Below are 14,690 nucleotides of genomic sequence, written 5' to 3' on the forward strand. Positions count from 1 at the left end.
TGCATTTGCAGCCCCATTTTAGAGATGAGAAAACCAAGACCCAGAATGACTGGGCAGTTTGCTCAAGGTGAAGTAGCCAGTGTTTGGGAGCTATCTGTCTAAGTCCAAAGTCAAGCTCTTTCTTTTTCTCTGTACCCCTGGGAAACATACGCTTAGAAACAATAGAACAAGCATTTGCTCTGGGAGTTTCTAGTGCTGATGAGCTTGTCCAATGTCAAGAATATGAAACCATTTGTAAAACCCTCCTCTTCCTTACCTGCAGGGCTGGGGAAACGGGACCTTTGAAGGAATAAAGGAAAGTCATACATTATATCACACACCTATCGGATGGAGAGAAATAAACTATTGCTGCTACTTATAATCTATAATCTCCGCCAAAATATTATTTTGATAATAAAAATAGGCAACCATGACTCTAAGAAGTTTCATATATGACCACCTATACATCTGTCAATGTGAGGGGGAATTTTTAGAAGGCAATTCTAATAATTTCTCTGATTAGATCAATTCGCTCACTCTATTAGATTACCTATGATTCTGGGTAAAGGTATGTTGTCTCCCAAATAACCCATAATTAACTGAGCTGTGTTCGAAACTAACGGCCTTCCCCCAAGAAACTATTTCAAATGGCCTATAAATGGCATTCATTAATTCAACTTTCATAAAAGCATTTATTGGGCACCTGCATCTCTCAGATCCTAAAGATAGAAGCCAATGTACACCATTTGAGCAACCATATTATCTTCCCCTCTTCGAGTCCTCACTGCTTTAAGCACAGGCGCTACCTCTGAGGACAGAGGGAGGAGAATGGGAAAGGAGTGGGGAAGTGGATGCTTTAGCTCTTTCTGTACTGTTTACTTCTTTACAAAGAGAGGTACAGAACAAGTATGGCAAAAGTATCACCACCATGAAGTCTAGATGGTGAACACACCAATGTTTTCTAGATTACTTATAATATTTTAATACATTTAAAATATTCTGCCCTGGCTGGTGTGACTCAGTGGATTGAGTGCTGGCCTGCAAACCAAAGGGTCACCAGTTCGATTCCCATCAAGGCACATGCCTGGGTTTCAGGCCAGGTCCCCAACTGGGGGCGTGTAAGAGGCGACCGATCGATCTATCTCTCACAAATCATCATTTCTCTCCCTCTCTTTCTCCATCCCTTTCCCTCTCTCTAAAAATAAATAAATAAAATCTTTAAAAACTATTCTGTAATTTACATGTTTTTAATTTAACAATTTACAATGTAGCTTCAAAAAACATGTTATTAAGGACCACCCACCAAGGTTCAGTGGCCAGATACTCAAATTTGTCTCAGGTTCCAAGTGCAAATTTAAACTGATTCCTTCCATCATGCAATTCAAACATATGTTAGAGTAGTATTTTAAAACAAAGAACTGGGTTCAATGCCAGCTCTGTGAACATACTAGCTCTGTTACCATGGGCAGCTTATTTGTTTAAAAAGGAATCTGCCTCCCATCCCATCTGTAAAATGGGAATTTCCCTATTGTAAAATGAATATGAGTAGTACAGCCTTCAGTGTTAATGTTGCTACCCCACTTCTCTCCCCTCAATTAGAAAACATGGGGGGGCAGGCACGATAGAGGGACATTTCATCCACCAGAACCCTAAGAGGAAGTCAGATGCTCCTCCAGATAAGAGCTGAGGCATAAAACTGGCAGAGGGTCTAGGGGCAGGCAAGCAAGAAGCATGCAGTTCATCCTGCTTGTGGGTTTGCTCGCTACCACCCTGGCGATTGCTCCTGTCCGCTTTGACAGGTAAATCTCACCACCCTGTGTGGCAGTGTCTGCGTGGGAAGAGGATTAGGGAATACTCTTTACAGTTCATGTTTTTCATCTTTTGCATTCATAAAGGGAGAAGGTGTTCCGTGTAAAGCCCCAGGATGAAAACCAAGCAAACATCATAAAGGACTTGGCCAAAACCAACAAGGTAAAGCATTTAGAGAGATATTTTATCTTTTCTTTCTCTTCTCTAAAAGCTTCTTCTTTTTTATTTTATGTTTAATGTCCAAAGACAAAAATAAAGGGAAGTGGCAGGAGCTAGTTGGTAATTCAGCCCATTGTCAATTCTTCTTGATTTTGTTTTTCTCCAAATTACCACTTCCATTTTTCCCCCCAAAAGCCTGGCAAACAAGTACTTTTTCTAGCTGAAATTGTGAAATAGGGGATGTTCCTGACCTTTATTGGTGCCTCATTTCCCTCCTTGCCCACTCCACTGTGCTCACTCCCACCCCAGTCTTTACCCGTGGCATCGTTTCTGTTTAAAGTATTAACTAATAACATTAAGGACCAAGATGTGACCCTTTCCAAGAGCAGGTCCATTTTAAAAGGAAATTCTTCAAGTTTGATGAGTCTTTTAAGTACACCAGGCTAACAATCACTTCATCATTTTTTTCAGCTGCTCCCATACAAAGGTGCATTGTGCTGGCCACTTTGCATGCACCACTGCAAATTCTCCAACAGATTTCCAGTGTCAGTGTCATCACTTAACCCAGGGGCATCAAACTCATTTTCACCGGGGGCCACATCAGCCTCGCAGTTGCCTTTCAAGGGCCGAATGTAATTTCAACTCCTTAACAGTTAAGGAGTAGTTACATTTATACAGTTCGAAAATTATTTCAGCCCTTTGAAGGCAACTACAAGGCTGATGTGGCCCTTGGTGAAAATGAGTTTGACACCCCTGACTTAACCCATTTAAACCAGAATTGAAGTTCAAAGACAGTAAACTAAATAATCAAGATGACACATCAGATTTAAACCCAGAACCAAATTTGGGATTTATTCTAGTCCCACACACCCTTATCTCTACCTCAAATCAATCAAAAGTTCCACCTATTCTAATTCCCAAGTGCTTTTCAAATCCATACTTTTCACTCCATTTCATGGCCATTACCAAGTTCACATTGGCTCTTACTGGGACAATTTTAGTAACACCTTTACTAGCATTCAGGGTTCTAGTCCTTCCTCCCACAAAGTCAGTCCACACCCCAACTGATTGCTTTCTCTAAGGCTTGATGATTGCATTCCTCCATTTGAAGCTTTTTCATGAGAGGCAGCCGATTGTAGACAGAGTATGGTCTTCACAGATTCCAATCCCAGCTTTGTGGCCTTAGGCAAGTTACTTAACCTCTCTGGATCTCAGTTTCCTTCTCCATCAAATGGGATAATAATCATGCTTATTTCCTAAGGTTGTTTTAAAGACTAAATGAGCTATTTGGGGAGCGCCGAGTCGCGGGCCTGGTCACAGTAAGCAATGGAGAAGCACTTTCTATTGGTACTGGTGTAGCAAGGTCTTCAAGATCTGCCAGACTGCCAGCCTCTGTAGTATCCTCCTCCCCAACTGTTTTTCTCTAAAACTCCATGAACACCATCGACTCACCCACTGTGGCCCCACACAGCTTTGCTCAGGAGAAATGTTTACTCCTTGACTTGGCTAACTCTCCTTCTTCAAGACCCAGCTCAGACAGTGCCTCCTGCAGGAAGTCTTCTCTGTCCACCAACTCTCATGACCCAGCTGGGATTGCTTCTTGTGCTCCTGGAGCACCTGTGCTTTTCCCTAGCGCTGGTCAGCGTGTTGGAAACACATATGCGATGCCTCTCAAGCCAAACATCTTGTTTCTCCCAAGTCCTTTATTAGTCTGCAGAATGGTGACACCCAGCTCTGTGCCTGATGCTTAATAAATGCTCAGTCACTGAGCCCTAGACCTTGTGATGCATTACCCTGTTCAGACAGAGAAACTGCCATTACGGTTAGGTGGCCCTACCTCACTCACCTTTATATCACCTTTGCATACCTCATATGTCCAGTTCATCTGTAGCTTTTTGATCAAAACGAACCAATAAATATATGTTCATGGCAGTCTCATAATGATTAACTGAGAGGTACGGTGGGATTCAACTTAGAAACAGCCAGGCAGACTTAGACGTGCCCACAGGCCCAGTGTAATGGGTAGAAATTGGGCATTTCCTTCACATTTCCCAGGTTGGAGAATTGTACTTCACTAGGTCTCATAATTGAGTATGATTTTGAAGAACAACAAGAATTGGAATCTTATCAAAGTTATTTTAATCTGAATGCTGTCCTTCTGGGCCCATTTCTGGGACCAGAAATTCTTCTGGGACCAAATTTCTGAAATTCTTAGCCAGATGAAGAGAAAGGGCAGGAAATCAGCATCTGTTAAAAACTTGCATATCTCAGACCTCAAAACCATTTTACAATCTTCACAACATCCAAGTGGAGTCCTGTTAGCCTCATTTTTTAGGGGAGCAAACTGAAACTCAGGGAGTTTTAGTAATTTGCCCAATGGCATACTGCTAGAAAAATTACAGGACTGAAGATTATGCCTTCTTTTGGAACTTCCAGGAATTCCGGAGTTTACAGGGATATTTGGTTGTGAGGTTTGAACTGACAAGAGTAGTGTGGAACCATATATTTAATCTATATGCCCAATTAGAGACAGATTCTGTGGCTAAATCAATTATGAAAAAACCCCAATCAACCCCAAGATGGTGGAGCCAAACAAATTAACCGAAAGCTGCTCATCCTTTTTGTATGTATAGGTACCATGTCCTGCAAAACTGACTGGCACAGATGGTTTTTTCCCCCACTCTGTCATATTCAACAGACATTAAATATGTGGTATTTACAAAAATTTCATAAGCTTGTTAAGAAAAAGGTCCATACCTTAGTCATATTGAACCCAAATTCCTTTCATGGTGTATGACATACAGTCATTTCTTAATAAATATGTGTTGGGTGAGCTAACAAATGACTGTTTGAACTCGTTTCTACAGCTTGACTTCTGGTATCCAGATGCCGGCCTCCATGTGGCCACCAACATGACAGTGGATTTCCAAGTCAGTGACAAGGAATCCCAGTCCATCCAGTCTGCCTTGGATCAAAATAAAATGCACTATGAGTAAGTCCTATTATTCAATATTCAAATGTGTTGGATATGCAAAGTTTGGGGTGTCTTGAAAGGGAAGTACCATTTTTTTAATTGAGAAAAAATTAAAATTGTATCTATGACATAAAATTTACAGTTACTTCCAAACAGACTATTGAGGCCTGACCATAGAGGCCATTCAATCAAACCTGACCACACAACTTCCATCTTATGTTTGCTCTGATCTGCAAGAGTGGCAATGTCTACATCTGCCATCTCCAAACCAGCCCCTAGTGAGGGAGGATGCATGTGAGCAGACACGGACGCGTCAGGCACACTCACCACCTCCACAGGTAGTCAGTCACCCAGAGCCCAGACACTACTGGTGACCACCAGCACCGCATTTTTGTATGTGAATTCTCCTGATACTAAAGGAGAACCAAATAATAGTGTTCATCTTTAAGTCAGAAATGAGGGAATGTAGAATATATAGTAAATAAGTAATTTTTTATGAAAGAAATTCTTCCTCAGAAAAACCAAAAGCAATGCAATAGAATAAGACAAATCCAAGAGGAGAGAATTTTTGAATGGCCAAAGATGCCAGAATGAGTCATTGTGATCCCATAGAAAAATAAGCAGAAATTAGAGTGTGTTGATCACCAGCCATGAGCCATGCACTGTCTGGGCCTGGGGGCAGTGAACAAGAAGGGAGCCCAGCAACGAATATTACAAATCAACACAATATAGAAAACAAAATGTGTTTTTATACTTTCAAACATTTAGTGATTAAAAGCGGTCCCATTTTAACTTCCCCAACCCTTGGCATCCCAGGAATCCCCTTTATTGAGACCCTCACCACTCAAAACACTGCTAAGTACTAGTTCTTTCTCCTTGACTTGCTATTTCATGCCCCTGTTACCTAACAGGGCTGTCACTCAAAAGGCCTCTTCTTCCAGCTGAGACAAAGATCCTCTAATCTGTTGCAGAGTGGATTTCCTGCTGCTCATCTCTACTTGGTTGCATGTATAATATTCCTTCAATATCCTCAATAAATATAAACCCTACTGAAATTAAGAAAGAACATATGTAAGACAAGTTAAAAAAATCTCGCTTGTGGCTTTATAGCTTAAAAAGTAGGAGGCTGTTGTTTATCTCTGTTTTTGCTGTTGTTTCAAGAGGGATGTGAAACCAAGGAAGTTAATAAGTGAGGAGAACGTATTCAAAATTAATTTATACCAGCATTTAACTCCTTTTAAATAATATATCAACATGTGTTTTTCCATTTTTTAAAATAAATTGCAGCATTGAATTAGAAGAAAAACTTTCTAAAATATACATCCAAGATCACAGGAATTAGTAGTGCATTAAGCTAAGATTCAGATGACTTCTGGACTCTTTCATCTGAAAGACATCACCCCTCCACCCTGTATACACCCCCTAGTGACTGTGTCTCTTGATTCACTTCACAGCCAGGCTTCTCAAATATGTGCCTCAGTTACTACACTCCTCACTTTGCTTCATTAACGCAGACCTGAGTCGGATTCCTATGACTGTCTAATTCTTACAAAGTATCCAGCCCGAGCTAAAACAAATTTTAGCTAGCCAATCTTGTATAATTTGGTTAGACCAGCAGGGTAAAAATGAAGTATTATGTTTTCCTTACTATCTTGGTAATGTAGACAAAAAGCTAGTTGCTTCACATGAGTGTGGATAATGGAGTAAATCACTGTGACAGAAGACACCTGGGCAGGTAGCTGACGTGCCTCTATTTTATCCAATCGCTCACATCCTCCCTTTCTCTTCTACAGTCCTCTATTGGCCTCTCCTAGCCTGACTTCAACAGAAGTCTAATTATCTAAATTCAGTTGCTCATAAATAGTGCGTTTTTCAATTCTGTGTTATGCATCCTTACTTGCTATGCACATCAAGAACCAAAGTGCTAAACTACCTATAAAAATTAGTTTTATCTAATTAGGACATGATTTCTAGAAATTGGTCCAAATTAGCCACAGTTGTAGGAAAGCCACATAATTAGATAGTTACCTTACTCAGAAATATAAATATGTAAAGTGATCTCGGCAGATGAGAACTACTTAAAATCTTGTCTCCAAGTACTAATTATATAGATAATTTTATTTGCATATTAATTATATGTGTTACTTGGTGTCAGTCAGTAACAGAAGAGGATTCTAAGAACAGAAACATCTGGTTGGACCCAGGCACCAGTCTGAATAAAACCACATTACGAGGCCGGTTTGACACAATGATTTACTTCGACAGCCTTCATTAGACAGTGCATATAAACCACTATTTAGTTTAAAGCATCTGTGTGTGATTTTTTTAATTTTCAGAAAATTAAATTACTAAGATTTGATTTTAAAGCAGCATGTTTACTACATTTTTGTTTACACTTCTACAAAATCATATAAGGCCAAACCAAAAAAAAAAAACCCAAATAATATGTATATACAAACCAACCTGAACAGACTGGTGAAAAACATATAAAAGAAAGTAAATCCATTCAACTGAGCCTGAAGGTGTAGATACCATATCTAGATTCAGCAGTTAAAAACCCTAGCATTTTTACTATTTTTTTATATTTTAGGTATTTGTATTTTAGGACATTTTAGGCTATCTTTTCTTTCATCTAAAGTTAAAATTATAAGATAAAGAGTTGTTCACTATTAATATAATAGTAAAATTCAAATAATACAATTAAGTAAAATCTTATTCAAATCCACATAAGATTATGTGGGAAATGCAAAAGATATTCACACCAAACTGACACAGTGAACATTGCCATTTCATATTAATGTGTAAGTCCCTAATGATGTTCAGTCAGACACATGTTCATGTTCCAAAGATCTACAGAGTCCTATAAAATAAGTATATTACTTTATGGTGTTTCATAGGGGTTTCAGGAAGATTGACTGGGACTACAGAATAACTCTTTGCCTGGATCCTTTGCTTCTATTAAATCAAGTGGAGAAAAGAACACTTACATGTGTTTACACAATTGTGCATGCGTGCACACACACACACACCCTGTACAACAGAGGATAGCTAGAGGCTATCACCAGATGCTCCCTGTCCCTCCCAGTGAATAAATTAATGCCTTATAGCTTATTGTCCAACATTGGATATGCCTCACATGTGGGGAAATCCATGTCAGAAAGTGCCCCAGTTTGATACATCATAACCCAATTAGGAAGTTACTTGGGATAAGTGGGATCTTGTGGAAACCTGAAATCACGCCTTTAGGTAGACCCCGTCCTACTGAAATGTGAGCATAAGCACGAGGTGGGGCTTCTAAGGCACATAACAATGACTCTGCCTCCCTGAAACATGCTCCCCCTGTCAGCACACACAGACTATTTTTACCTATACAAACACAGCTATGATAAAGTTTAATTTATAAATTAAGCACCGTAAGACACTAACAATAACTAATAATAAAATAGAACAATTATAACAACATACTATAATAAAAGTTATGTGAATGCGGTCTCTCTTTCTCAGAATATCTTGTTCTGTACTCACCCTGCTTCCTGTGATGATATGAAATGATACAATGCCTATATGAGGAGATGCAGTGAGGAGTACTCAGAAAGGCATGCAATTTAAAACTTATGAATTGTTTATTTCTGGAATTTCCCACTTAATATTTTTGGACCACAGTTGACCGCAGGTAACTGAAACCTTGGAGAGAGAAAGTATGAATAACGGGAGATTACTGTACCTTTGCCCACAGTTCCCCATCACTCCTTCTTTATTCCTCTCTAAAAGAAGCAGAAGGGGGGCACTTTGAAATTATCAAAATAGGATTCATCCTTGCCTCTTCTCTGAACTTCTCATCTGCTCCCTGACTTTGAGACACAGGTTTCCAAGACAGCTGGTCAAGTGGACAGACTTTTCTCAGTAGGCTAAGAAGACTGCAGGTCCAGTGGCATTGTCCAGGGCCATCACTCCTTGTACCGGAGGCACTATTGTGTAACAGTTCACAGGGAGAGGTGAGCCCTCTCACACTTCAAACCCCAACTTCTGTATTTTCCCAGCTCTGAGAACTTTGTAAATCTACATAACCTGTATAAAGGTGGGGGTTATCATGGTACCCAATTAGCAGTGTTGAAGTGAAGATTAAAAGGTAAAATGTAAATGTCATGCTGAACGGAGTTCCTGGCACATAAGAAAGACTGGATAAACATTAGCCATTCATATCATTAAATCTTCAATGATAATTGTTTATCTTTTCACCTACATTTAGAAATATTTTTAACAAATCAAATAATTATTAGAGTGCTAAAGTAATATTTAAGAGAAAATAATTTGATTTCATAGGCCTAAGCCTGGCTGCTGGTTGTTGGAAGAGCTCATGAAAATAACATCTGGCCCCAGTTCTTAATTTTCAGCCTTAGGCTTAATTTTTAGTCCTTATCAGCAACAATCTGGCATTGTTCTGATGTCCACATGCAGCTGCCTTTGTGGAAAGGTCGTATTTCAGCTCACCCAATTTTCTTTTGCTGCTCTTATCACAAGAGCTAAGTTGATATGTGTAACTTTAAAAATATTCTTAGGTATGAGCTTCCTGTGATTAATTAATACTGTCTTATGTTACAAATCAACCTTCGGGACCATAAAATTTCTCTTCGGCCTGTTTCCTCTATTAATGTAGGTAAAGCAAAATCCACATGCCCTCTTTAGGACTTAAAACAATTAATTATGTATGCAGTTACCACCCAAAATATAATTTCCAACCTTCTCAGGCCTTTGTGTGAGTTTTAGTGCAAGATGCCCCAGCTGATTCCAAAATTTTCATAATTTTTTTCTCAGAAATCCCAGATTTATCATAAGTCAAAAGCCAAGCAAACAGTGAGTTACACATAATGTGCATAATAATGTGCTTGTCAGTGCTGTTAATGGGAATCAATATTCATGAGCAGTACTTGGTCTCATGTGTTAAATAAACCCTAATTAGGAGTATACCTCATTTAAGTTCTGCCTCCAAACTCAGATCAGTCAGTCAATCAGCAAGAAGAAACTGACAAGTAGAGTGGGTGCTTCAGTGTCACAGTTCATTATTATGAGAAATTGAACAAATGAGAGTCAAACGAGTACAGACCTTCTAAGCCTGGTTTAAAGACATTTTAAAATTGTGAGGTGGTTGTCAGTTTCCTGACTCGTTTTCACTATTATACTGAAGTTCACTGGGGCCTATGGAATGCCAGGTACATCTCACATTTCACTTAATTTCATCCTTAGCACAATCCCAGCTGGTATATTTGGTACTATTGTTAAAGTGAGTGAACTGAGAGTCAGATAAATAGTTAACCTTCCCAAAATCACATTAAGCATTAAGTAGCCTAATAGGTTTGGAACCCAAGAGCATCTGGTTCACAGAGCCTCTTCCCACTGGATTCCTGCTTCCTTACTTGGTGGGATTTATGGAAGCAAAAGAGTGCATGATACTGTCCTAAATGACTAGAATAAATGTTTAAAAATAGAAAGCATCTTTCTACATAGAACTCTTTGCTAACAGAAGAAAAATTCATGTTTCATCAACAAAATAGAGTAATGCCTTTTTTATATGAAGTCAATGGGAAATGAGATAATCCAAATAAAGAAATTGTTCAGATAAGTACAACTTCAGAAAAACCTTTATTTTAAATATTTCACAAGAGATATTTTCATTATAAGCCACACTACCCTACAAAATAGAGTACATTAAATATAGTTCACTTTTGCTTGGAGGATTATCATTACAAATGCAAATTTTCATACTGTGCTGTAAGAAAATGATCTTTTCCAGGGCTAAATTCCCAAAATATATGTTGGGAAATTTGGATTTACATCTGACCCTGGTGTTTCCTCAGGCCTCTGTCTATGTAATTTCACTTTGCTCTTTTTGCTGTCAGTTATCACGTATGCTTGCTTCCTACAAATCATTTTCCCTGTGTCCAGTGCATTCCTCCTAGGTAAAATTACACCTAGGTTACACGAGCTTTTATAATTATATCTAAAATAAGAAGAACAAGGCATTTTTGTGAGAGTGTGTATAACTCTCCTGTGGCTGCAACATAATATTTAACACACTAAGAAATTTAATAATAACTTTTAATTGCAACCATACATCAATGGACAAGGATAATTTGATCATACAGACACTGCCATATTGATCTCAAAATAGCAATCAGCATTATATATACTTAATGATGAAAGACAGAATTTTTTGTTAAAACCAGAAAAAGAAAATATAACATCCTCTTTCACCATTATTGTTTCCCTTGTTCAGAGAGCCTAGCCAATGCAATAAAACAAGAAAAAGATAGATATTGGAAAAAGTAGAAAGTATAATTTTTTGCAGAATAACTACACAGAAAATCCTAAAGACATAACTTAAAAAATCAGAAGTAAAAGGATAGATTTTAAACTAATACAGTGGCTAATAGATAAGTATAATGAAAGCAATGTTTTTAATATATAAATAACAAACAGTTCATGTATCTATTTGGAAAAAAACACTCATAATACTCATAAAAATATAATAAACAAAATATACAAAATTTTACTAAAGTATCAAAACAGCTATATTATGCTTTAATATTAATTATAAATTTCTCAAACTTATTCATAATCTAGTACAATTCTAATCAAAAGCCCACTTTTCTAATAATTCCTAAAGTGATTCTGACAAAACATTTCTTAAAATAGGTAAAATTCAAACTCAAAAAATTTGGAAACAAGAATAAGGAGAGACTTTATCAAATATTAAAATTCAGTACTAAAACTGTAATTATGGCTTGATGTTTACACAAGAGTAGGAAAACAGATCAATAGGACAAAATAGAAAATCCCTAAACAGACAAAAATATTTGTATGTGTAGTTATGACCAGAGGGAAGGGCAGATGGGCTGGATTGAGGAGGGCAAAGGGGTAGGGGGGGGGCGCAGAATTGGAGACATCTGTAATAGTGTCAACAATAAAAATAATGAAAAAAATATTTGTATATATGATGACAGTGGTATTTTTGGAATATCAAGCTGACATTCAAGTTCCCAACTCCACCATACATGAATCGTATTTAAACTTTTTGAACAACTCCATCTGTAAATGGTGATAACAGTAATAAAATAAAGTAAAATAATGTGCATAAGTCAGTACCTGGACCATACTAAACATATGGATGTCCAGATGAAAATGTCAGGTAGGCAGTTGGATGTGCAAGTCACAGGAGAGGTAGGGGAAGAGGTGAGGGAGAGGTAGGTTCAGGAAGAAGCCAGAATTGGAGTCACAAATATGGATGACAATTAGGTTGTATTCAAAGCCATGTGATTCAATGAGGTGATGAGATGATATAACTCAGGATGAGATGAAATAGGTAAAAGGGCAGAGACATACCTTCTGGTCCCCAACACTAGCTTTCCAATGATTCTTCCTGCATCTTACGTCACACTCTAAACCAGCCTAGCCATTTTCTAGCTCTATAACCATGGCGAGTTATTTAAACACTTTATGTCTCAGCTTTTTCATCTGTAAAATGAAGATAATAATCTCAATGTGGACATTAAATAAATCGATATATGTAAGTTGGTTAGAGCAGGACTGGCACATGGTGAGTGCTAAGTAAGTGCTTATTATTGTTGTTACTCCAGTTCCTTGGGAGAGTCAGAAGATTTGTGCACAAGAGTGTCCACTGTTGCCTGAGTTGTGTGTTTATGAGTGTGTGTATGTTTGAAGAATGATTGTGAGCAGCACTTACCAAAAGCAGTATAATGCAAGACACATGGATAATTTGAAATACTCTAGTAACCACAATAAAAAAAGTAATTTTAACAAAATAGTCTCTTTAAGCTAACACATCCATAATATTATTCCAACATAATGATTACAACTTCTTCGTGAGCTATTTCACATATACAATACTCTCTATGATTGGACAAGTCCACTCTAAGTATTCAATAGCCATGTGTGGCTATAGACTATTATATTGGACAGCACAGCTATAGATTAATGGGAAGATCTTAAGCCAGACACATGACGTGTCTAAAGGAAATGGTAAGAGAATAATCAAGAAACAGGAAAACCTGATTAAGATAAAGGAAGAGAAAATTTTGCAAATGAAAGATAAATGTGTTTTTTCTTTCTCTAGTAAATGTGCATTTTATCATTCCCTTATCAAACAGAATCTTGATTCATGATCTACAAGAAGTGATTGAGAAACAGTTTGATGTCAAAGAAGATATGCCAGGCAGGCACAGCTATGCAAAATACAATTCCTGGGACAAGGTACAGTATAAAATGCCTGTGCTTCCAGGCTTCCCTGGGAAAAACCCAGGTGGGAGCTGACCTTGGCCTGTACCACCCAAGAAACCTCAGGGCCAGTGCACCCAGTGGACAGTTACAGACCACATCAGAGAACCACCATCCTGCCCCTACACAGCTGATCCTCCACAGAGGGCATAGGTTGGTGCTCAGTGGTCACAGCCAGTCCTTGCACCTGACTAGCCTGGGTAAGTCCCTCCCATCGATATGCCAACAGCAACCAAGTCTCAACTACAAGAGGAGGGTGTATTCAGCCCACACTATGGGCACACCTTGAGCACCCAGCTTGGGTGATAGGGAAAGCTGTGCCACTGGACCCTAGAGGACACCTACTACATTAGGCCACACTACCACGACATGGAGTCAAAGCAGCCCCACCTAACAGAAACAAACACAGGGAGGCTGCCAAAATGAGAAGACAAAGAAATACAGCCTAAATGAAAGAACAGGCCAAACTCCAGAAAAAGAACTAAACAAAATGAAGATAAGCAATCTATCAGATGCAGTCTGATTCCCTTACAAAATATCCTTAAAAAACACCATTTGTAAGGATGCTCAAGGAACTTAGCGAAGACCACAACAGCATAAAAAAGATCTAGTTAGAAATGAAGGATACATTAATTGAAATAAAGAACAATTTATAGGAAAACAATAGTAGAGTGGATGAAGCTGAGAATCAAATCGATGATTTGGAACATAAGGAACCAATACAAAAACAATCAGAACAATAAGAAAAAAGAACCCCCCAAAATGAGGGTAGCATGACACTTCTGGAACAGCTTCAAGATGTCCAACATTTGCATCATAGGGATGCCAGAAGGAGAAGGGAAAGAGCAAGAAATTAGAAATCTATTTGAAAAAATAGTGGAAGAAAAATTCCCTAATTTGGTGAAGGAAGTAACATATGCAAGTCCAGGAAGCACAGAGAATCCCAAACTAGACGGATGCAAAGAGGCCCACTCCAAAACACATCATAATTAAAATGCCAAAGTTAAAGATAAAAAGAGAATCTTAAAAGCAGCAAGAGAAAAGAAGTTAGTTACTTGCAGGGGAGTTCCCATAAAACTGTCAGCTGGTTTCTCAAAAGAAGCTTTGCAGGCTAGAAGGGACTGGCAAGAAATATTCAAAGTCAGGATGAGCAGGCACTTAAAGCCAAGATTGCTCTACCCAGCAAAGGTATCATTTAGAACCAAAGGGTAGATAACGAGCTTCCCAGACATGAACAAGCTAAAGGAGTTCATCATCATCAAACCATTATTACATGAAATGTTAAAGGGACTTATTTTTTAAAAAGAGTAAGATCAAAACTATGAACAATAAAATGGCAAAAAAAAATGTGGACAGATACATATCTATCAACAGTTCATTCTAAAGAAACAAACTAAGCAAACAAGAACAGAGAAAGAACCATAGATACAGAGAATGTTTTGATGGTTGCCAGAAGGGAAGGGGTGGGGGAGAATGG

General features: G+C 38.3%; 1 protein-coding gene across 2 annotated transcripts in view; it reads left to right on the forward strand.

The window, feature by feature from the left end:
- Positions 1-1,693: 1,693 nt before the first annotated feature.
- CPA3 (carboxypeptidase A3) overlaps positions 1,694-14,690 on the forward strand; it is a 32,658-nt gene continuing 19,661 nt past the window's right edge. For both annotated transcript variants that reach the window (XM_024556292.3, XM_045192040.3), the window contains exons 1-4: positions 1,694-1,778; positions 1,875-1,950; positions 4,815-4,939; positions 13,087-13,189. In XM_024556292.3, the coding sequence (XP_024412060.2) occupies positions 1,711-1,778; positions 1,875-1,950; positions 4,815-4,939; positions 13,087-13,189 (372 nt within the window). In that variant the 5' untranslated portion in view covers positions 1,694-1,710. The remainder of the gene's footprint in view (positions 1,779-1,874; positions 1,951-4,814; positions 4,940-13,086; positions 13,190-14,690) is intronic.

This window comes from Desmodus rotundus, chromosome 2, assembly GCF_022682495.2.
Source record: "Desmodus rotundus isolate HL8 chromosome 2, HLdesRot8A.1, whole genome shotgun sequence".
Lineage (NCBI taxonomy): Eukaryota > Metazoa > Chordata > Mammalia > Chiroptera > Phyllostomidae > Desmodus > Desmodus rotundus.